At 37.8% G+C, this 26,124-nt stretch overlaps 1 protein-coding gene across 1 annotated transcript in view; it reads left to right on the top strand.

Moving 5' to 3' along the window:
- luzp2 (leucine zipper protein 2) overlaps positions 1-25,736 on the top strand; it is a 114,661-nt gene extending 88,925 nt beyond the window's left edge. Inside the window, exons 8-12 of the mRNA XM_082182603.1 lie at positions 5,713-5,787; positions 6,028-6,195; positions 14,101-14,205; positions 24,107-24,175; positions 25,396-25,736. Coding sequence (XP_082038729.1) covers positions 5,713-5,787; positions 6,028-6,195; positions 14,101-14,205; positions 24,107-24,175; positions 25,396-25,500 — 522 coding nt within the window. The 3' untranslated portion in view covers positions 25,501-25,736. The remainder of the gene's footprint in view (positions 1-5,712; positions 5,788-6,027; positions 6,196-14,100; positions 14,206-24,106; positions 24,176-25,395) is intronic.
- The last annotated feature ends 388 nt before the right edge of the window (positions 25,737-26,124 follow it).

Below are 26,124 nucleotides of genomic sequence, written 5' to 3' on the forward strand. Positions count from 1 at the left end.
AAATAGCACATGAATAACATGTGCAACGCGCCACTGACTTTAGACGAGGGTTTTCCTGGTCTGTGACGGAATTATTTTCTAAACCTGCAAAATAGCACCAGGGAACGTTTGCGCCGGAACACGCCTCCTCTTTTCGCTGAACCGCCCCCGGGAGTGCAAGTTCATTCCCTAATTTACCGACGTGCGTCTGTGGAGGGAAAAGTCCACTGTGCGTCGGGTGCAAAATAGGAATGATACATGCGTCGTGTACAAAGTCAATTGCGCTGGATGCAAGATAGGGCCCATTGTGTGACATTGCTGTTTATTCAAACATATTAGCATTTGCTTGGTACTGTAGTTGACCTTTATCACCTGTTTTACCGTCATTCCTCTTCTGTTCCTGTAGCAAAACGCCATACTTGTTTAAGATTTGGTAATTTTTTTGGTGGCTCTTCTCTGGCATGCTCGAAAGATGTCTGTGAAAATAATTTATTTAAAAGATTAAATAGATTACATTTTGATGGCAGTGACATAATCAGAATGATTGCAATTTGTTTTAATTATATTTTGAATACAGTTTTCTTTTTTAATAAATCGGCAGCTACTTAACAAGCAATTAAGGATATTCCTCAATCTACTGTGATTATGGTAATATTACATTGATTGAAAACAAATCCCATTACAGAATATCCTACATTTGTCAGTCAGGATATATAACAATGGACATTTATTTAGAGCAGTGTTTCTCAACCGGTGGGTCTCAAAACCTTTTTTAAGTGGTTCTCGGAGTGTATAGTCAAAGAAACAGCAACGAAAACAACGTACCGATAATTTTAAATGATTTTCTGATGCGAGACTTTTATTTTGAAAGACGTGCTTGAAAGCTGTTGACTCTTCTGTTTGACGTATTTTAAGTAAAGAGTGCCTGAGAAAAATGTGTTTTCTTGATTCAGTATCTGCTGTCAGATGAAATGTTGTCAGGCAACATGTCAGTGTCATTATTCTCTCACCTCGGAAAAACAAACTTTCCTGTCCTGTCAGACGTTATACTGTGCTCTTCAATTGCACACATTGTATTCACTGAAGAGCAAATTAAATTATGAGCTTGCAACAACTTATGTTGTTAATTAGTATGTCATGATATTATCAAAGTACCAATAAATTACGTAACTGGTATGGGTGTGTTAGCTGGGGAGGATTTGCATGCTGGTATGATGTTCATCCTGTTCATTAGGATCAGTGTTCACTGTCCATGTATTTTATTAACAGGTCATGTTTATTGTGCATTTACCATGCTTACTGTAGTTTCCGTATAACCGTAATCCAAAATTACACTTTATTTTCACTTTGTGATTTTTTTTTTTCTATATTTTTGATGACTTTGGTGGCTCAATACCAACTTACTAACGAACAAATAGTTTGGGTCTGCTATTTAATAGCCTTACCTTATATTGTTTATTCATCAGTGTTAGTTATATTTTTACAATGTATATGTATGTGATGTAAAGTGGGATGGTACTTATGTGTGTGTCAACGGTTTTTTGAGAAATAAGTTTGTTTGATTTAAATTTCTAAAAAATTGGGTCGCAGCTTAATGATCATGTGGGTTTCATGGCCAAACCAGTTGAGAACCACTGATATAGAGTCACAAGAGCATTTATAATGTGATATGAAATGAAATATTAAAGATTTGTTTGGTTTATCTAGCCAGCTGCATTAATCTTATTTTCACTTTAATTAAATTGTTTTTGGTGTGTGTGTGTGCGCGTGCGTGCGTGCGTGCGTGCGTGCGTGCGTGTGTGTGTGTGTGTGTGTGTGTGTGTGTGTGTGTGTGTGTGTGTGTGCTTAACCACTGAGTCACTGAGGAAAAAAACACCATCTTAGAGCTATTTTTCTTTAGACTGATGTGTCTTCCATTGATTTTGTTTCATGCTCAAAACCAAAGGCTTTAATAGTTTCTAAAGGTTTAACCTCTTTCCTGTAAAGCTATTCAAAAACGAATTTTGCTTTTTAGAACAAACAAAATGACTTCATCTTTTTTCAGGATATCAGGAACCTTGAAACTTGTGAAAGTGCAAAATCATAGCTTGTTCATTTTAGATTTTAATGACTTACTCATATTTAAGAAACTATGTATACAGTTCAGTCCATTCTGTAAAGAATGAATACCTAAATTATCTCTTATATCCAAGCTTGTTAGTTTTCATTGCCCAGATAAGTGCTAATCATCCCAGATGGGCAATCTCTGTTACCTATTTAGATCTCAATGAGTCTCTTGTTGACTGCACTCACCGCGTCACAGTCACATAGCAATATTTATGAAACTAAACTAATGAGATACTGAAGGCAGGTCATTATGTAGTTCTGCCTGAATAAAGAGCATCATGCTCAATGATATAAGGATTCACAGTAGAGTTCACAGAACCAAAAGTATAATATATCTAGATAAATATAGAAAGTGTGCAAAATGAGCAAACTAATCTAAGAACCGCATTTTATTTTTGCAAGATTTATCTTTAAATCTGCTAGAAATATTCATTTATATCTAGCTAAAAAATGGGTTCTTTGGTTAGTTTGCTTATTTTGCACACTTTCTATGCACAAAGTCTCTGAACACAATATAGGATTCAAATATAATTTAACCCTCTGGTGCTCTTGGGTCATTTTTGACCAAAAATGGTTTTTATGGTTTTTTGTGTGTGTTTTTTTTACTTCATTGGAATGGTACAAATCTAGTTTTGGCACTTGCTATGTGAATTGTTAGGGGGTAACAGTTTAGGACCCAAGGACCAGATGTTTGAAAGAAGACCCGAAGTCAGAATTATAATAAATTGAAGAAAAGTTTCATCAGCAGAAGTCAGCTTCAAGACTCACTCAGGAGTTTGTAGGCCGCCCCGCTTACAGTTACAAAGATCACAGCAGTTATACCGTAGACCAAGGTCTAAGCTACGTCCTTGCTTCAGGTTGAAGTGACCTTCCAGTTCTCAGATTTGGGTTGCTGGGTGCCAGCATGTCCAGAACAACAACTCAGTCAATCTCCAATTAGTGGTTCCTTAACCTGCAACCAAGAAGACTAACACACACACACTGACACACAGCTTTAACAAGGTTGGATTTGGCCAGGCTCTAACTATAAACAGGAGTCTCGTCTCAAAACATCAAGATAATGCGTTCTTTCTCTCAAGGAAAGCTATACTTTAGTCTAACTTGAAAGTAAGGCTTTAACAAAGAAATGGTCCCTTAAACTATTGACTTCAATGACCCCTGTATGTTTTAACACGTTGAAGGCCTTTCTCAAACACAAAACATGTCCATATTTCATTTCTGGAAGCCGGCTAAATGAGCAAGCACTGTTACTGCATTCAGATATCAAATACAGACATTAAAGAATACATGAAAAGAACATTTCAGTAATCACACTGGTAACTTCTATAACAAAGTAAAATATCCAGAGAAGTCATTCAACTCATTTGATATTTAGAAGGAAACATATTGATTAATACCTTGATTATAATCACTCATTACATATACAGTACATTGAAGCAGCAGTGCATTCCAATCCACCCCCTTCAGAACACACACACACACAAATATAAATGAGTGCATTGGAAATTATTAGGAAATTATTTCATCTAGTGGAAATGTTTGATACTAGCCTGACTACGTCAGACTTCCTACTTCCGCTAATTTCATTTCGCTCCTGTAGTCAGTCTGAGATAGCAGCCTATCTTTCAGTTTTCCACCGGCCTGAAAACAGCCGGGCCAATCAACGAACAGAGGGCGGGCTGAGAGCCGTGACGTAGACGCTGATTGTACCGTGGATCAGAGCATGTGAGCGGAGTGGAGCGGGAGCGAGCGGGGAGCGTGAGCGGGCGGATCTTGGACAGAGCGCAGAGCGGCAATTTCAAAAGGACGGAGCGTTGCCCTATTTCCCGCTCCAATTCCGCTCCGCTCACGCCACGCATCAGTCAAAAAATGCGCCATGAAGAATAAAAAACATATATAGGCATAGCCTAAGTCGCACTGGACTATAAGTCGCATATTTAGAAATGTATAAAAAAAAAATAAAAAAAATGTTACAGATGGGACAGTTCTCCGTTACGGACGTGAGCGCTCTGACAGCAGCACTAAAAGACTGCTTTAAAACTTTCACTGAGACCTCAAACAGAAAGCACAAAGCCTGTCTTTAAATTTAATTTCGTTTTGTATTAATTGTATCTTAATTTTGATCAGTGTTTCATCAACCATTATTGTCTGGATTTAATAAATAAGTAAATATATTAGAAAATAGATAATCACGACACGAAGGCGCCGGCGGGTGAACCTGGAGTTTGTCTCATAAATGAACCGAAACTCAGCTTATAGCCTACTTGCCTGACAGACCTGAGACATATATATAAAGCTTGAAATGTCTACTTTTAAACAGAACAATTCAAAACGAAAGAAAACAGACTGCTCTCTTATGTAATCCGTATGTGCATTTCTCTCTGGGGCGTTCAATACTGCGAAGATCGCGAGTCATCTTTCCAGCCGACACAGACATAAAAAAAATGGTTTATTAGTAAACAATTAAAATGTCTCCTGCTATATTTTACATATACATAATCATTCATTTTGCCGGTTCGTTGTGACAGCTTTTAGGTGCGTTATTGGCAGTGCCACCCAGGCCTACATGTTACATGAACGCATCAGCACCGAAAACATGGAGATTTTTTTCTTTTGAGGGCATTTTGTTTGTGTTCAGACTTTCTCAGTTGTCTTTAGGCGAGATGTTAGAGGACGCTGCTAATAAAGTTGCTAGTATATGGCCTACACATATTGGATTCACGTTTATTATTATATTTTAAAAAAATACCCCATTTTTTATGCCGTTCGTATCATTTTATTTTGTTGTATTTATCCGCCACACCTTGGCCGGTCCGTGAAAATATTGTCTGATATTAAACCGGTCCGTGACGCAAAAAAGGTTGGGGACCGCTACAAGTGATATACATGTAGATTTTTTTCCTTTTTTTGAGCGAGCGGGGGGCGATTTGAGTGGAGCGCGAAGCAAACTGCGTTGAGCGCTGAGCGAAAATGAGCAGAGCGGCCTGATGTAGCTTTGAGCGGGGGAGCGGAGGGGTGAACAGTTCCGTGAGCGATGAGCGGAGATTCTCACCGCTCCACTCCGCTCATATGCTCTGCCGTGGATGCGTAGATTTACTTCACATAATCTCCAAAAGTCATTCACAGCCATGTTCACTCCGGTATTTCGCTCGATGGTTTAGTTTTTGCATCATACATGCGTTTACAGTGGAAGTTAGATGCGGCTGAGCATGCGCATAACACACGCCATAACCAAACGTTATGTGATTGGCTTACGGTTAACCAATGATTTTAAACTTCAGACAAGCGCCCCCCCGCGAGAGAGAAAACACTTCTCTATTATGCCCTTCCAGACTCTGTATACGAAGCAAAGTGAAGTAGCAGAGTCTGGTATTACCAGGCTAGTTTGATACTGCACTCAAACAAAATCTTACTGAAAGCAAATTTTTTGAGATATTAACCTCAAATTTGGAATACAGCTTTTTTTAGATTTATGGATTTCTCACAGTAATAGAGTATATTTAATATAAAAATTTTAAATAGTATTTTTTGTGCATTTTTCATAACAATAAACCTATAACTTCTAAGTAGTTTGAACTAAGACTTATGTGAGTTTGGTAAGATGATAAGAGGATCTCTTCTGTGCAGGGACAGCAACTGATGGACTTGGAGAATAAACTCAAAGTAGCCAAAGATGAACTGGAGAAGGCAGCGCTGGATAAGGTGAGGCATGAGCCGATCCGCTTCGTCATTCCAGTTCAGCTTTACTGTTTTTCTCTTCTGCTATCTTCTAAAATGTAAACTTTGAGAATGAATTGTATTATCTCTTTAGGCCAGGGATTTTGCAATTTCAGCAGAGAGCGAGGAACAGATAAATGGTTTGAGGACAAAAGGATAAGATGACAGCGTGATAAACATTTGCCCATTAATCTCATGTGTGTTGTCTCACTTAATCTGTCGCAGGAGTCACAGCTGAAAGCCCTGAAGGACACCGTACATATCTGCTTCTCGTCTGTCCTACACAGCCAGACAGGAAGTTTACACAGATTCCCAGCAACACCCTCCAACCTGTTGAGGTACTCGCCCCTGCTCAACAACTCAAGAGTCACCTTCCAGCAGCCGCACGCAAAGGTACGAACACCAAAACCATTCTCTGATGAGGTGAAAACGCAAGATTTTAAATGACCAGCAGATGTAGTATGACCAAGACAGACTTTTTTATTTTGGTTTATTCATGTCATAGAAGTGCAATCAAATATTAAAGGGTTGGTTAAAAATAATTCGGCAACGATGTACTAAAAACGGAAAAGTTTTTCCTTTGACAAGTAAAAGCGCTGTATTCTGGTCAGGCCAGTAGTTGGCGATGTCACTCTGTAAAGAAACACCACAGGCCTGTAGACTGAACACGTAATGCACGTGCGTACGACGTCACCGTTTTCACAAATTTGCGTTTTTGACGTTTACATGGAGACGGTTTAGTTTTCAAAAACTTGCACTTTGAAACCTGTTTTCAAAAGTTTCGGTTTTCAGGCCCTCAAAACGCTGTTGTTGTGTTCATGAACGGCCAAAATGCTTAAAAAGTTTTCTGTTTTTAGTTGAAAACAGCAGGGCTGTGCACAGACATTTTGAGGGGGAGATGCTCAAGTGGAATAAAGGGTAACCCTTTTATAATTATTAATTAAAAAAAGGTTACATATTGTTACATAATCTTTTAATTAATGACACTATTTAACACTATACACAATAGGGCTGATATACCAATTAAATGAAATCGGTATCAACAAAATCCATCTTACCATTCATCAAAATCCATTTACACTGCAATTACAAGAGATGAATGTTCTAAATATAACATTTTGAGTAAAGAAATATGAAATGTTGGTGGAAAATGAAATTATACTATTATATATGAAACTAAATTGACTCACCTGATTCGTTCAGCAAAAACAGTCAAAATCAACAACGTTGTGTCGAAATTCTCAATTCATATAATCGAATTATTGTTTCTTGAACTGTTGTATAAAATGAATATTCAATTCAATTCAAATTTATTTGTATAGCGCTTTTCACAATACATATTGTTTCAAAGCAGCTTTACAGAAAGTGCATTTCAGAAATGTACATAGAAAAATACAGTTAGTTAATCATGTATTAATTTAGGGCATAACATACCAGCGTCAAGTCGTCTCTTCACGGGCGTCGAGTCGTCTCTTCACGGGCGTCGAGTCGAATATCACATTTTGCAATCGTGCTGATATTCGAGAAAATGGCACTCTTGCTCGTATTATGTCTTATCTATATGTATGTATATGCAGCGCGCTTTTTAGAAACCCTCCACATTCCCCAGCTCCACCTGTATAGATCTGCTACGGGGGTTAATTTGTGTATGTTGCATGAGCAATAGCATGTCATACATGCTCACAGTAATGTCTATGAATGTATTGGCAGTAGCAAATCTCGGTACTTGCTCTACAGCAGCGTAGCAGATCTATTCCACCAAGACCAAATACATTAGCATTGCCATATCCATTACCATGCCAATCTCTATTACCATGCCAATTTCCCGAGAGTTGTCATGACAGAACTGGATTATGTTTTAAACACAAAATACAAGAACTCGTACAAGGGCAATTCATATCTTGAACGAATAGATGATCAAACGACATAAACATACCATAAAAGTATGTGTACAGTTTGCTAGATTCAAAACTTCTGAATTCAAATGAAAGCTTTGTTTAAGAAAAAGACCAATGCGAAAATTGTTATTCACTGAAAATCTGAACATTTTATAGTAAAAACGTAGCGCACTCGCGTGTTCTATCCAACTTATTTTGCAAGACATTTGACATATAGTATATAAATATACATCAGCACATTATATTCCTTTAACAGTTGTATTGTTATCTCATAAGCATAGTGTGATTTGTAAATTGACGATAAGAGGTTTGTTACTCTGAGGCAACATTTTAGGATTAAATGTCATAATCCACAGTCATCCAAACTGTTAAGTAACAGCTCTTTCAGTGCATACAGTAATACTGAGAAAACAAACATTAACAGTGCTTGATTTATTTAGCAGACAGTGTGGGAGAATCTGCGTCTATTTTTTCCCCTAGATGACGCAAAAGCACTCAGCCTCAGTGAGGAGAAGTGTTGCTCAGAATCTCAATGCTTATATGTATTAAACCCAGAGGACAGAGCAGTGCTTTTTGATTACGCTCCAATACTCTTGTCCATAAGCGAGAGGTCTCCACAGAACCATATTAGAGAACATCAAAAGACCTCATAAAACAAGGCTTTAGCCTTCAGCTTTTTTTCTCGAAAAAGCTTATTTTTTATGAAGGAATATTTTAGGTACTGAACATGGTATTCAAAATGCATTATTATTAAGCACTCGTGAAAGGAAAAAAAATATGCAGTATCTTCTCATACAATGTCATATTTGTTTAATTTCCTTAGAATATTTATCTGAAGTGTCTCACTTTGAGCTTTTCAACAAGACTTTCATTAGAAACTGGACACAAATCTCAACCCTGAAAAGTCAAAATGTCCTCTTAAGATTAAATATGTCATTGTGAAATATCTGTCCATGGTTTTCTCTCAAGTAAAAATCACTTTCTTCCACTCAAATTAAGTGGATGAGCAGAAGACATTTAGTCCTTCTTACAGTGTCCCATTCAGCATTTCATTACAGTCCCTATTCATCAACTGTTGGGAACGTAATGAGCCTTAATCCATTCCAAACAGCCGTGCAAAACCTATACTGTCAGCCAGCGCACACTAGTCCCTGATGCTGAAAGATTCATCAGCGTGAGGTTTTAACAAACAGCCAGTTTTAAATGATAGTCGCTTCATGTTTAACAGCCGTTGAAAGATGTCATGTGCTGCAGGTTTAGTCGCATGCAACATTTATGTGTTTGTGCTGTTTGCCTGTCAGCAAATACTGTGTATGTGAAGTAGATTGTTTAGATCAAAAGATCATTATGCAAGTATTAATCACACATCAGCAGTAGGGGGCGTGTCCACTCATGATGGGGGAGGAGAGAGAGTGAGCCAATCAGCAGTAGGGGTTGTGTCCACTCATGATGGGGGAGGATAGAGAGTGAGCCAATCAGCAGTAGGAGGCGTGTCCACTCATGATGTGGGAGGAGCGAGAGTGAGCCAATCAGCAGTAGGGGGTGTGTCCACTCATGATGGGGGAGGAGAGAGAGTGAGCCAATCAGCAGTAGGAGGCGTGTCCACTCATGATGTGGGAGGAGCGAGAGTGAGCCAATCAGCAGTAAGGGGCGTGTCCACTCATGATGGGGGAGGAGAGAGAGTGAGCCAATCAGCAGTAGGAGGCGTGTCCACTCATGATGTGGGAGGAGCGAGAGTGAGCCAATCAGCAGTAGGGGGTGTGTCCACTCATGATGGGGGAGGAGAGAGAGTGAGCCAATCAGCAGTAGGAGGCGTGTCCACTCATGATGTGGGAGGAGCGAGAGTGAGCCAATCAGCAGTAGGGGACGTGTCCACTCATGATGGGGGAGGAGAGAGAGTGAGCCAATCAGCAGTAAGGGGCGTGTCCACTCATGATGGGGGAGGAGAGAGAGTGAGTAAGCAGGAGGGAGGTTTGAAGAAAGACTGTAGAAAGAGAGATGGCTGAGAGACATTACAAAAGAGAAAAGCTCATAAGAATATCTCTGGAAAAAGAAGGATTATGATCAGGCAAGAGCTTTAGGACCAGTGTTATATTAGAAAAGCTTTCCAGCGCTGGACAGACCGAAGTGAGAGGCCTGAAAACAGATGCCAAGGTTGTGTTGTTTCTGTTCCATACATGAGTAACACTGGTTTTGTGCTGTTGTTGTAATGTCTATAACAGGACCGTTTTGAGTGTCATTGTTTGTCTGGAGCTGCTGGCAACAAACTCCTGCTTTTATATACTCGTGTACTGTATGTTCATTTTTAGTTTATCTTTTCGCTTTTTTTGGGAGGAAACATTTTGCTTTGCTTCAGCTATGATAAAGAGACATCCAGTCCATGCATTTTGGGGGCGGAGCAATGAAGGGAGGGGTGGGTTTGTTTAGGCTGATTTCAAATATCAACAGTGTTTCTCAGAAATTGTTTACTGCACCTTTTAAAGAAATGCTTTACAAGTCATTTTAATTATTAGATAATGCTAACTCGTGTAGTCATCTAATATTAAATGGAATCTTATTATAAAGTGTTATCACAATCTCTTTTCCTGAACAAAACTTGCCCCGGATCAGGTTAGTCGTGCAGCATTTTTTTTTACCACGGTAATGAAAATTGTTTAAAAAAAGATCTACCTTCAAAGCCAGAGTTCGCTCAAACTAATCTGAAACGTAATTGAGAAACCACTTAGCCTGCCTCTCGAGACAGACCTCAGATTGCTGCTGATGGTTGTTGCTGCTGCTGTATTTATGTGTATGGATGGCATACTAAATATGTTATCTGGAAATTACTTAAGGGTAAAGCATCTGGCAAACCTGTTTTAAAGCTGTTTTAGCAATTCCGGTCTGTGTCTGTTGTGGTGCAGTAATTACATCATCTTTAAAGACTGTATATAATTCATATTTCAAGTAAATCCCAAATAAAAGCTAGTTTGTAAATGCATTAAATTGACAATAGCTAAGAGATCAAAAGTTTTGATCTCTCTATCTCAAGCCAACAGCAGCTGACAACAACAGAACTGAATGTGATGATGCTGGAAATCATGGAAATTGATCATATTAACCCTGTTGATTCATTATGTACAGTTAAACACAGTTAATTAACTGACAATCTGAACAAACCGAGAACAAAAATATTTTTACCCCTGCTTTCCCTGCAGGTATTTCTACCCAACATCCGCTAATTAGCTCATCTTAAACCAAGGAGGGCAAGCCGATTAATTAAAGCAGGTGTTTTGAACAAGTAACTCAAACACGAAAGCCTCATTTTAATAACTCTTTACAGCAGTCGCCCGACGGCATCTTGTCTTGATGCTGTTGGTCTTCTCATGAGAGTTGTTTTGAATTGAAACAGCACAAAATTTCTCATGTAAAAACAAGAATTCTGAGGGCTTGATACAAGATTCATGGATATGTCCTAAAGTGAAATGTGCAAACTCAAATCCTTCATAACCATGTGTGGCATCGTGAGAGGTAGGGTATCACTAAAGTGTGGGTTGCTTCACAAATCGAGTCCAGACAGAGATCATGTCACTGGTTTCTTTTTAGTAATCAACTCAAAACTCCAAAACTTTTTTAACCAAAACACTCTTCCAGCTTCTCTTTATGCTCTCTAACAAAAAACAGCCTGGGCCCTATCTTACATCCGGCGCAATGCAGCGCCAAGCGCGCCGCAAGTGTTTTTTGCTTGTTTCAGCCTGACGCAGTTATCATTTTCACGTCCTGCGCCACGTTGTTTAAATAGCGAATGCATTTGCGCCCATTTGTGCGCCCATGGGCTGCTGGTCTGAAAATGAGGTGTGTTCTGGCGCATTGTTGGCGCGTTGCTATTTTGAGGCAACAGAATTAGACTGCACCATACGCTGATTTCACGCAGCCGTTATTTTGAAATCGAAAGCGAGGCTCCGGTGGGAAGAAAACCGGAAGTGTCGCCTTTAATCACAGGAGAGTCGTGAATGTGATAGCGTATTGTTGTGTTTAATGATGTTGTGTCAATTCTAAAAATGTACAAACATTTCTTTCATACTTTAGACTATATACAGTGAAATTCATTTATAAATAAAATATTTTTTTTATATATAATTCAGAATGTAAAAAACGAAGCAGGTATGAACTATATACATATCCTATATTGGATATTAACATCCAATAGTGTAAATCGCGGCAGCAGCTTCAGGTTGGTAATCCAAGGCATTGTTGTTTATCTTTACTTCCGGGGTTCTTCCCACCGGAGCCTCACTTTCGATTTCAAAATGGCGGCTGCGTGAAATCAGCGTATTGACCAACTGAAACCTGGTCTAAAGTCAATGGCGCAATTTTTTTTTTTATGTGGCGGGTCCATAACGCGCGTACACTCTGCTTATTAAACACACAGGGTAAACACACAGCACACAAACATGGCAAATATTTAAAATAAAAGGATTACAATGTAAAAGATTATTATTGTGTACATAAAGATATGGTGGAATCCGGCTTGTCCCGTAGATGGTCTGCTTGCACACTTTTACTTCGCACACGAGCAGGTCCGTTTGTGCTCTGGAGATGCGCTCGGTCTTTCCACTTTCAAATTCCGTCATGTAAATAGCGACTGGCATTTAAAGGGAATTGGAGATGAGACTCTGATTGATTTAACGCACGTAAATCCCAAAACACACCCATTACTCATTATGAGAATAGGGACAACCCTTTTAGACCATGCGCCTGGCGCGCTGACCATTTTTCCCGTCGTTAAACTAGCAAAAGTGGATTCGGACACACCCTAACTTGCGCCCTGCGCTTTAGACCATGCGCTTAGATCGTTAAAATAGGGCCCCCAGTCTCTCTGTTCTCAGCTCATTAACAGCTTTTCTCCTTCACTCACAACAGCTGTGTCCCCACCGCTGAGGAACCTGGTAACGGTAGTCCCCGACCAGGTGGCCATCTTGGTTTGTAGTCCCCATGCTGCAACCACCTAGATGGCACATACCTTGCATTTATGACATACCCTCTCACATGATTCTAACCAGTGTACTGTGTACCTGTGCAAAAGGTAGTAATTTGATTGTATAAGCACATTTTCCTTTAAAATCTGGACATTTTAGTATATGAGAACTCCCGTCGATACCAGATGACCATGTTCAAAACTGACTTACCAAAAAAATTTAAAATTGTGCCTCTATGGATATCATGCTGATTTGCAATGGGGAAGCAATGAGTGTGTCATATTCCATTTCATTCACTCTGAGGAGCAGAGAGTCTCTAAGCTGATTATTGTTATATCATTACTTCTCCAGAGAGACACTTCAGAGACTGTATGAAGTTTGTCACTGTAGTAACATTCATCTCATCTGTCTTTGCTCGATAAAGGAGTGATAGGATGTGTGAAAAGCTTTTCTAGAAGCTTCTCTCCAGTCAGAGCTTTTTTTCTTTCCTTTACGCTAATTGCACACATTGATTTACCTAGAGACGCACATATACGGTAATCAGAGACACATTTACCTGCTGGTTCTGAGTGTCATACATTATTTGATCATTTTTCTAGTTTTATTGCTATTATTACAGACAAAACATAGACAATGTCATTCCCCCAAAATAGAATAAACTAATAAAAATTTAAAAATGATCTAAAGATACACTACCATTCATAAGTCTAGGGTCGAAAGAAGTCTCTTCTGCTCACCAAGGCTGGATTTATTTTATGAAAAATGCAGTAAAATGCTAATATTGTGAATTTAAAATAACCATTTTTATTTTTGAATACATTTTGAAATGTAATTTATTCCTATGATGCAAAGATGTTGAAAACATTGAAACAAATGACTTGCCTTAAATGGACTTTGATAGTGTTGTATATAGTATTATTTTCATGTATAGTTTGTATACTATTATTACAGACAAACATTTACATAAAAAGTACCCCCCCCCCCCCCCCCCCCCCACACACACACATTTTTTTATATATAAGGTATACAGGTATACATTTATATTTATATATTATATATAATATACTGTTATTGATGTTATAAACATATTATTAGTATTATTATAATCTCTATAAGCACAGAACCAGCAAAATACTTAGCATTTATATTTATGTTGTTAGGCTAATGGAACAGATGTCATTTACTGTAAGTCTCTTTAGATAAAAGCATGAATGCTGAATGGAAAACAATAACAGAACAGCCGAGTAGTAGATCACAATAGAGAGAGAGAGAGCTGACAACTGACTTCAGATTAACCTAAGTGGAAAATTGTCTGTGCTTTATAATAAACCGTCTGGAGAATTTAACCCCAGCACTCTCCTATTTTTCCTCTTTTTCTTTCTCTCTCTATTCCTTTGTGTCTTTCATAACATAACACTCTGTTTCTTTATGCTCTCTTCCTTAAGGACATCCCGAAAGTTCCCCGGATCACAACAACAAGTAAATTGCCTTTGAGCAGTGCGGTAATGAGGAGAGAGAGCACAGGACCGAAAGACTGCCAGATGGTGAAGGTAAATCTTTAGTGCCCCTTATACTCTAATGGCCACTTCCTTACCCTTTGGACTAAATGGGACGACTTATGTTCATTGCATCTCAGTGTATCCCTTAGCCATTTAAGATCATTTACAACTTTGCATTCAATTTCGTTCGAGAATAAGCTTTGAGGCTTCGCTCAGCAGTTTTCTCCTGATCAATGGTATATTGAACCGCTGCTGTTGGACCCATGAGAAAATATCACTGCTCCGTTCCGTTAAGGGTGAAGTGTGTAATTTCTGTCCCTATACGGCACCAAATGGAACTAATAATAATGATTGTTTTCAAACAGGTTTTTTAAACACTCCCCTGTCTTCCATTGGTCAGCTAAACAGATAGACCCGCCTCAAAATCACACCATTGGTGAGCCAATACCGTTTTGGGCCAGTCAAAGGGGCTTCGCACCGGAGGAACATTTTATAGTTCCTATAACTATTGGTGATAGTTATAGGATAACTATCCTAGGATAGCTATAACTATCCTAAAACTACCCGCTTTACGGAGTGAGACCCCGCCTTTTGGGGGGACTAAATTAGCTCTTACTTCAGAGTAGGGTCTAACACTGTTTTCTGTGCGCACACACTGAACCACACTAGAACAACAAAATTCCCTTCTCTTCGGCATCTATTTGTGGGACACGTACACGCAAAATGACGTCAAAATGCCCGTCTCGGTGAGTATCCTCGTGAAAAGTCGCTTATGGCTCACGTGAACGTAGACAATTGAGAAAGAAAGCAGATGCGTATCATTATATTGGATCTGTGCATTCGGTCTTGAAGTGACAGCAGCCTAATATTACTGCTGGTGACTGTGTCATGAATGTCAATCAAAGGACAAAATACAAAGACAAAATCTAAATCTTTTGTAGCTTTAACCAAGATTAATTATATTTCATTTATAGTTACTTTACATTCGATTATTCAATTTTCGAACCTGAATACTGTTAGACTTACCTGAAAAACATAAAGCACTATTTATTTTATTTGTATCTTTGTTCTATTTTATTTATCTTTGTTTATAAAAAAAATTTTCTTTTTTTTTTCTGTAGATTCACTCCCCAATCATTCTAGAATTCTTAATTATTTCCTAATAGAGCCTATTCAAGTCATCTGGTGAAACTGTTTTCATATGGCAATGTATATCACAGAAAAACTAAATATCACAATGCCAGTTTTTCCCCCAATATCATGCAACTATACTTAGTATCTCTTAATCACTCCGCTGTCTAACGCAGCTGTCTAATGTAGTTGAGTTTTTTTTCTTTTTTTTTCTTTTTTCTGTATCATCCTTCTTTTTTTGACTGTCAAAAAAAAAAAAAAAAAAAAAAAAAAGCCTGGGTCAGTGTTGCCAGTTTTTGGACAAAATCAGCACAAAATAAATTCAAGGTGCATGTGCGAGCTGAGCATGCAGAGAACACATGTTTAGAAAAATATGGCTGATGATGAAATTCACATCACAGCACTGTACACATACAGTAGTCATATAAAAATTATAAAAAAGAACTATGCCTTGGGATTTACCCTGATTTTTCTATAATAAATTGCCTCCAAGATAGCTAAAAATGACCTCAAAATTATTATAATCTATCTTTGTAATTTTTTTCTAAATGCATGTCATAGATCTTTGGAGGTATTTAAAAAAAAGAAAAAATGTGCAGATTAAACAGATTACAATCCCGTTTTGAGAAATGCACTCAATCGTATAGTAAGCATTAGGGGTGTGCCATTAAGGCAATATCTGGATCTGCAACAAATGAAAAAATTATTCATATCTTTATTCGGATAAAACGGAAGTGGACGGGGCTTTACCCGGAAGTTCATACAATTATTTAAAGGGATAGTTCACTTTGAAATTAAATTTTGGTATGTTTTAGCTTACCTCAAGGGCATCCAAGATGTAGGTGTCTTTTTTTCCGAGAGCGCGGGCGGGTATAGATATATACAATAGAAGTCGCCTTGGCTACTGCAGTTCATTGGAACGAAACCGTAGCCAATGCGACATCTAGTGTATATATCTATACCCGCCCGCGCTCTCAGATCACTTGGACGTGGCTGTGTACAAGAGGTAAAAACGATATAAATACTGTTCGTTTTCTCACACAAACCGCTCGTTTCGTGTCTTAGGCCATCAATGTGTACTTACGATGGGGAATTGTTTAATTTGGACGATGTGGAATTGTTTTAATTTGGACTCTGTGCATGCTCTTTGAGACAGTGACCATAGACCTGCATTATATGACTGACAGACAAGAACGGTTTGACCTAAAAATATCAAAATTGAAACTACTGCGGAAAAAAAGACACCTACATCTTGGATGCCCTTGAGGTAAGCTAAAACATACCAAAATTTAATTCCAAAGTGAACTATCCCTTTAAGACTGTTATGTCTGTACTGTTTTCTTTGCAGTTACCACTGAACAAATATGCCTTGTGTAACTGATGAAATAATATATTTTTTATCATACTAAGCATCTTCTAACTGTCGGAGCCGATTACCTCATATAGGCAATGCTTTGAGGTGTAATGCGGTCGTGCTTCAGGCGACCCGAGATATATATATATATATTCCAGAGGAACTCTGTGTACTGAGTAATGTCAGGACAACCCCAACCTCAAATAAGAGGAGTCGGACTCTATAAATAGCTGATTAGAGAACATAGAAGGAGGTAGAAAAGAAAAAACACTTTTACTATGCATACAAATGCAAATCTGAACAAATTATAGCCTATCATATCATGCAAAGTTTAAAACATTTAAATAGACATATCAAGTAGTAGAAAATGTATATGTATCCTAGTTAATTATAGTCTCCTCTTGACAGTCAGCTGGTTTGGTTTCTGAGAGACACTCAGAGATCTTGCTGTGTTATTCATTCATTAGTGCATCATATCGTACAAGGTTTCAACTTTAAAGCATGTAATTACACATATCAAATAGTAGAACGTGTAGTATTTTAGTTGATTTACTCGTGCCAAGCTCTGATTTCTGAGATACAGACAGAGAGGCAACAGCAACCTATTTAATTTGTACTACTCATTTCATTCATATAGTAGTATACTGTACACTTCACACACTCATTATTGTGTTGTGATTTTATAGATTTATGTATAATATCGTGCTTTCTTTTGGCTCACCTGTTATCCAGCAAACACGAGGAGTGACTGTGTGAGCCTCAGCCGAATATTATTCTGCAAAATTATTCGTTATTCTTTTTCAAGCCATTATCCGTACTTGATCTCTGGTCGTCATCAGTTGACACATGATGTGGATCCTGTATTCTGCAAGGTTTGAGACGGATATCAGCGTGGCAGAGAACAGTACTGTAAGCCAGACGACATACATCTCACTGACTGCTGACATGCGCTTATCAACTATAATGACAGGATTGTGTGTGTGTGTGTGATTGTGAGTAAGTGGCTGTGTGTTAGCTGAACGTGTGTGTGTGTGAGGGGAAGATATAGCCACGTGAAGAAGAGACACAGAAGAAACACATGATCCAGGGAGACGTGTCATCCTCTGTAGATGACATGCCATGAAGATTGTCTAATGAAAATGTTCCCGAAGCAGATCTCAGTCTGCTGATGGTCCTGATGACAGCAGTGTGACGGAGATTAAACACATTACTCTGACTTTCTCACCAGGGGCATATCATTTATGAATGCTTCTGAACGTTCTTTCTTACTAAGTCATTTACCAAATCATTTATCATAGAGTAGTGTGTGTTTGAAGACCAGACCACAAATCAGTTTTTTTCATTATTGTAGTTTTTATTATTATTATTATTATGTTTTAGTATGTGGTTTGTTTTTCTTTTGCCTTATGATCAGGTTCTCCAGCATGATTTGAAATGATCAAAGAACATCTTGAGCTTCAATGGGAGAACAACTGACTGTCTGTACAAAGAGTCACGTGACCTTTCACTTTATTTATTAACCTTTAAAGGGTTAGTTCACCTAAAAATGAAAATTCTGTCAGTAATTACTCACCCTCATGTTGTTCCAACCCCGTAAGACCTTCGTTCATCTTCGGAACACAAATTAAGATATTTTTGATGAAATCTGAGAGCTGTCTCACTCCTCCATAGGCTTCTAAAGACGTTATAACTTGCTGGCCCAGAAAATGTATTAAAAACATCATTAATATAGTCCAAGTGACTACAGTGGCTCAATATTAAGTTTATAAAGCGACGAGAATACTTTTTGTGCGCAAAAAACAACATAAATAAACAACAAAAACAAAAAAGTGAAAAAACGTGAGGCCCAGAGAGAAGGAAATGAATAGTGGAATAAAGTCGTTATTTTTATTTATTTTTTTGCACAAAAAGTATTCTCGTCGCTTTATAAACTTAAGATTGAGCCACTGTAGTCACTTGGACTATATTAACGATCTCTTTAATGCATTTTCTGGGCCAGCAAGTTATAGGGCCCTATTTTAACGATCTGAAACGCAAGTGTCAAAGCGCAAAGCGCAAGTAACTTTGTGGGTGGGTCTCGGCGCTGTTGCTATTTTCCCGGCGGGATAAATGACTCTTGCGCCAGGCGCAAATCTAAAATGGGTTGGTCTGAAGTAGCTTCATTATTCATAGGTGTGGTTTGGGCGTAACGTGAAATAAACCAATCAGAGCGTCATCTCACATTCCCTTTAAGAGCAGATGCGCTTTTTCCATAGCGGATTGCTATTGTAACGGCGGATTTGCCAGGCGCGCGCCAGCAGCGGTTCACAGCCAAGGAGAGCAACGCTCTCGTCACGGCCGTAAAAGAGAGAAGTTACATTGAAATGGAGAAACCCACCCAAATTAACTTCGGTTAATTTGGGTAAATGTGTAAGCTAGATGTATGCTTTTATAATAAATTGTTTATCTATCTATCTATCTATCTATCTATCTATCTATCTATCTATCTATCTATCTATCTATCTATCTATCTATCTATCTATCTATCTATCTATCTATCTATCTATCTATCTATCTATCTATCTATCTATCTATCTATCTATCTATCGTAATAATGTATGATTTGCAAAAATGAAAACTGCTGCTTCTGTGTAGATGAGAGAATCAAAGTGCGCGTTGTGCACACGCTACATTGATTATGGCCAAGCATGCGCCCTTAAAATAGCCTATGAATAACATGCGCAACGCGCCACTGACTTTAAACTATTTTTTCCTGGTTAGTGGCGCAATTGTTTTCTAAACCTGCAAAATAGCAAGAAGGAACGTTTGCGCCGGAACACGCCTCCTCTTTGCGCTGAACCGCCCCCGGGAGCGCAAGTGTATTTCTTAGTTAACCGACGTGCTTCTGTGGAGGGAAAAGTCCGCTTTGCGCGGGTGCAAAATAGGAATGATACATGCGTCGGTGTACAAAGTCACTTGCGCTGGGTGCAAGATAGGGCCCATAGTGTCTTAGAAGCCTATGGAGGAGTGATCCAGCTCTCAGATTTAATCAAAAATATCTTAATTTGTGTTCCGAAGATCAACGAAGGTCAACATGAGGGTGAGTAATTACTGACAGAATTTTCATTTTTGGGTGAACTAACCCTTTAAATAATGCAGAATCTATAGACCTTATGTAGCCCCGCCCCTTTTCAGCGCTGCGCTCGTTGTCTTTTGACTTCCGGTCTGTATTTTCACAGCGATTTTACGTGTTTATTAATGAACGGCTCGTTTTAAAATCTTCCCAGTCGACTGACATTTGTTTAGTCATCTGCTTTAAACATCACAGTCCTCATGATAACTTTCGTTAACTTTGCATTAAGTAAATCCACTTCGAAAGTGATTTACTCTTGGACAGAAATGCCATAGAAATATACAGAGCGACCGCAAAAACGGAAGTTCAAAGACAATATTATAAAGATGGCGGTGCCCTAGTTTTTCTGCCACATAAGGTCTATAGATTTATCAGTAAGTTTTACATTTTAAAAAAAAATGCAAATCCCAGTTTTAAATGTTTGTCTCATATTTTGGACTTTTTTGCATCTTTTGAAATAAATTATTACTTTTATTAATTGAATTGATCAAATAACATAGTAAAGACATGCATAATGTTACAGAGATTTCTGTTTCAAATAAATGTTGATTTTGCTTCATTTATTTTACTTAAAATTATCATGAAAATGTATCCCTGTAAAAAAAATACTAAGCAGTTCAACTGTTTTCAACATTGATAATAATAAGTAATATAAGAATCATTTCTGAAGTATCATGTGACACTAAAGACTGATAATTCATCTTTGCCATCTCATGAATAAATTACATTTTAAAATATATTAAAATAGAAAACGTTCATTTAAAATAGAAAAATATTTCACAATATTACTGTTTTTAATGTGGTTTAGATCAAATAAATGCAGCCTTGACTGGCAAACAATTGTAAAGGGCTGACATTAGGCAGAATGCAAATGTAACGTAATGATGTCATGAAGGTGCTAATTAGCATATGACGTTATCTAGCGACTTTCCATTGAAAAATAGTTGGCATCGGTGGTCCAGAGGCACATGAACGCTGATGTTTGCGACTCGTTTCGTTTATCTCTGCTGGCTTCTGTACATTCCTTAAAAAATTCCTCAACCTCAGTCATTTTGGGCAAACAGCACTTGAAGCAGACCTCGGCAGCAGTGGCGTAGGCAGAAATTGTATTTTGGGCGGGCCAGTGAAAAAGTGAGTGGGCCTATAGTTTTTCCTAGAAAAAAAAAGAGACTTAAATAGTAGAAAAAAGAATAGACAAACTGCAAAAACAGTTACACCTTTATTTTGCAATATTGGGCAAAGGCAATAACAAAACACTGTCTAATCATCATGTTCAACCATCAGAGCTCAATAAAGGCTGGGCAAACCACCAGCATAGACAATAACCTGTCTATTTTATTCAGGCTAGTCAGCAGTGCAAAGACAGTTCACCCGAAAATAAAGTAGGCTAAAAGTAAAAGAAATTCAAATAATGAAAACTATCAGCAGAGCACGGTTTGAAATAAATAACAACACACTCCCTAATTTCTGTTAAATCAACCATATATCAGCCTGGTGGAAATTAAGCTTTTGTGCCAAAAAAATAGCAACTCATTTAAACTAAACAATGTAGACTAGCCTATAAGGCATACAGCTATACACAACACACCACTAACTTAAGGCGAGACACTACAAGTGAATAGGGTAACATTTTAAAATAATAGATAATTAAACTTTATAAAACTTCCTCAGTTGATCCGGAGAATAACAAACAACTCATTTTGAGAAAACAGCATTTAAAGATTTGTAATGTAAAAAATCATACTTTTTAAGTAGAAACAACTATTTACAGACACAATATCTTATCAAATCATCAGCAACAACAATACAAGCCACCTAAAACACATCAAAACTTATAACACAGCATTTATGGCCTTCAACTGAACAGAACCCCAGTCAAAAACACACATCAAAATGTCAGAGCACGTCACATGATGCATCTGAACGAATCACGTTGTCAGAAATTGACATCAGCCAATGAGATTTCGCTTTTAGAGTTAAATGCCCCATTGTACTTTCACGATTGGTTGCTGATTAAAGGAAATGACCATATTTGGATCCGACAACATTGTACAGGAGAGAGAGAGAGAGAGAGACTGACTGAGCTCTCTCCTCCAGAGATCAGCTCGCCTCAGCACACACACACACTCACACACATTCGGCCTGCACAAATTATCAACACAGAACAAGACAAGTACATCACCCATTGGACGAACACCACTCAAAACCAACACAAACTGGAATGTTATTCGGCACTAAATCGAGAATACACTGTTGCGAACTACCTGAGCACAGTGAGTGATGTGAAGCTCAGGAAAACACTGACGATGTACAGACTCAGCGAGCACAGCCTGGCCATCGAGACGGGCCGGCGCAGACAGACCTGGCTCTCCCGTGAGGACAGACTCTGCACGCACTGCATTCTGGGAGTGACGGAGACCGAGCTGCACTTCCTCACAGAATGCCCAAAATATGAACACATAAGAGACCAATATTACCCCAAAATTAATAAAATATTTCCCCAATTTAACACCTGTAACCCAACCCAAAAACTCAGATTCATCCTTGGCGAAGAAGCCAAATGCTCCAATATAGCAGCAAGATTAGTAGCATCTCTCCACATCCTGAGGGACGACCAGAGCAGCAAACGCCCAATAAACACACACTCACTCACAGCCTAACACACCCCATCACACACACACACACACACACACACACACACACACACACACACACACACACACACACACACACACACACACACAGCCTAACAGCCTAACCCATCCCATCACACCTACACACATGTATATAATGTTCAAGTTCAGTGTTTATTTTTTGTTTTTTTTATATACATGATTTCTGCATTATAATCCTTTCTATTTTATTTATTAATCTTTGTTTACTCTATTATTATTGTTTTATGTTATCAGTATTATTATTTTTGCAATATCTAGCCAAGATAATATATATATAATACTATCTTTTTTATTTAATTTAACTATTATTATAATTCTGTGTACTAAATGTTCTAAATCATTTTCTATGTTGTTGTGATGCTTTGGCAATACAAAATGTACTTTTTTGTCATGCCAATAAAGCTTTCTGAATTGAATTGAATTGAGAGAGAGAGAGAGAGAGAGAGAGAGAGAGAGAGAGAGAGAGAGCTTTGTCTGATGACAGGTGCAGACAGCGATCGCGGAGCAGCATATTGATTTAGAACGCCAACTTTTGTTGAATTTAGGAGAAATCTACAGACGCAAATAGACAAAATGTAGTAAAATAAAGACCTAAATGTTTTCACCACAAGTCTGAAAGAAGGCATTGAAGACAAATAGCCCAAAATCTCAAAATTGACCAGTGAAAAACAAAACAAAAAAACAATGAGTTTGCCTGCCGTGTCTCGCCTTAAAATCACTTCACGGGCAAAAATTAAGGAAATTAGTTAAACAACAAGCCTACCTTTGTTGGTTTCATTTTACAAAACAAGACGCAAAAGTGCCTGGGTTTAGTGTTCAAAACGATGATCTCAAATGATCTCATCATAGTCCAAAGAGTCACAGAGTTCCTTTTCAAGTAACTTTTTGGCTAAAAAGCAGCTAGCAAAGTTAGCTGGCTAAAGGCCGCCAGAGCCTGCCACCCAGAGAGTCTTGTCGGAACCCCTAGCAACCATAGCAACCAATTACGTTCCAGAAAGAGGCTTTCTACAACTTGATTCAACAGTTCCATTTTTTTCGGAAAACAAATTAAACACACACACACACCAGTCAACAATAAATCAGGTTTATATTAATATATTTTCTTAAGTACATTTGAATAATAAAAATAAACTAAAAATGTATTTTGATCAAACTTGCCTGGGCGGGCCAGTGAGTAATGTGGGCGGGCCAGTGCCGCCCTGGCCCAATACTGGCTACGCCCCTGCTCGGCAGTGAAGGAAAATGAACAAGAGTTTTAGATGGTTAATCTTTACTGCCTATATAAAGTTGTTCTTTTGGCTGACACCATTCTACAGCACTTCCATTAACTTAGCCTCCCTGTTGTTTGTCCTGTCAGAATAAAAAAAATGAGGGTGTATTTTCCAGTTAAACACTGTCTCTTGTAGTCTCGTTCTCTTCTATTTAATGTGTTGATCCAGAAACATCTTTCTAGCTTGTTTCAGAGCTCCTATAGACACGCATATAAAACATCTCCTGAAAATACTCCATCCCTTGAGCAACATGATTAATCTTTTTTTTTCTATTGTATAATCTCATAGCTCAGGGCTTTTGTGGAAAATGTAAACAGCAAACATTTATAGCCTATACAGTGTCTCTGCTCCATTGTTTGCTTTTTAAATGAACATGTTCTTTTCTGTCTCTCTCTCTTTGTTCCTTCAGATGGGAGCGGAATGTTCCAATCAGACCGAGAGTTCATCTGAGATGAAAAAGACATTTGGACACAGTCGAGTGAGTGTTCTGATGTGTCCTATTGAAAGAATTAAAGAAAGAGAAATCAGTTGCTCACCCTCAGTTGCTCACTTTCCTTCATCTGTGGAACATGATCAAAAGAAGATGAATTTGAAGATTTTTTCAACTGTTTTTGCCCATATGAAAGCAAAACATCATTGGGATTCAAAATATAATAATTATTTTGTGTTCCGCAGAAAACCAAGTAAATTATATTCATTTTTGAGGGGGTAAACTATGATTTAATTACGCAAAATGGAGTCCAAAAGTATGAAACTTGTGAAAGTGAAAATGCTTGTTCATTTTATTTTAATTTAATTAATTTACATATAACACTGACATTTCTTCATTACATATAACAGTATCATTCAAAACTTTTTCTTTAAAATAAATTAATACTGAATGAATTAATGTAGTATTAATGTAAAACTAAATTGATGAATACGTTTATTCAGCAAGGACACATGAAATTGAACAAAAGAGAGAGTAAAAACATTCGTAATGATTTCGGTTTTAAATAAATGCTGTTCTTTTGACTTTCTAGCCATCAAAGAATCCTGAACAAAAAGTATCATGGTTTTCACAAAAAATGAACTAGCACAAATGTTTTCAACATTGATAATATAAGAAATATGCAAAATATGAGTCGAGCATCAAATCGTCATATTAGAATGTTTTCTGAAGGATCATGTGACACTGAAGACTGGAGTAATGATGCTGAAAATTCAAAGGAATAAATAGCATTTTAAAATATATTAGAATAGGAAAATGTGCAGAATCTGAAAAATGTCTTATTCACTTGTACATCATCACGTGTCTTTGTTTAAAATTAAACTAAACTTATTATATTTTACTATTTTCAGAGTAAATTTTTTTTTTTTTTTTTTTACATTTTCTCAGACCTTTTGACTCCAATGCAAATTTGCCAAAATTCGCATAAAACATTCAAATGTGTCTCTGAGCCTCCTTGTTCCCCATGTTATAATAGTGAGCTGTCAAGACATACTCACACTTTCACAGATAACTATTTGCTCCAGTGCTAAGAAGTGTTAGCCCTGGGCACTCCAGCAAGCGGTGACAGTTTTTGTCAACGATAGGTCAGTCTGAAGCGACAGGGGAAACAGAGAGGAAGGTGTAAATGTCTAATCACCCGCTCTGTTTGTGCCAGACTTCACTACCATATGCATGTATTCTCTTCTCTTGTCTCTTCCGTTCTCTAGTCCAAGACCCCAGAGCAGATCGGACAAGGTCAAGAAAGGACAGCAGAGGAAAGCGGGAAAACAGACGGAGACCTAAAAAAGACACAAATGGACAAACACAACTGAAAGGACAGTGGAAGACTTGGCAGATTTTCTGCATGGTAAAAATGATGTCATATCGGTTTAAGCCCCTCTTCATCACTGAGCTTATAAGCACACACACACTGTAGGCAAACACAAACAACGACAGACACACAAAAAATAATAATCAGTCTAACACTGCTAATGTAGAAAAAGATATTCCCAACATTCGATTTTGAACTTTCTTAAAAAACTTTAAAAAAAATACTTAAAAAAAACAACAACCACATAGTATGGCATGCATTATAGAGTTTTAGATATTGATTTTACAAGGTTACGATGGTACTGGTGGTTTTTAATAACTGTTATTCTTTTTCTTTTTTTTCACTATCTATTTTGATTCTTTTTTTTCTCTCTCTTCTGAAGTGAGGACACAATGTTCTTTGATTTGTGTTGTTTGTAATTAAAGACTATTTCTGGCACCGCAGACCAGAATTTCAGTGTTAAAAGTCACGCTGGGGGTCATTTGAGTTCTGTAAATTTACACATGAGGTCAAATTCAAACTTTTGTCAAAGCAGCTTCTGAAAATATTGAACTATTGAATACTGTATGTCCTGAATGCAAAATAGGGCTGCACGATTTGGGGGGGGTGAAAAAAACCGAATAGT

This window comes from Leuciscus leuciscus (genome assembly GCF_965113295.1).
Source record: "Leuciscus leuciscus genome assembly, chromosome: 10".
NCBI lineage: Eukaryota > Metazoa > Chordata > Actinopteri > Cypriniformes > Leuciscidae > Leuciscus > Leuciscus leuciscus.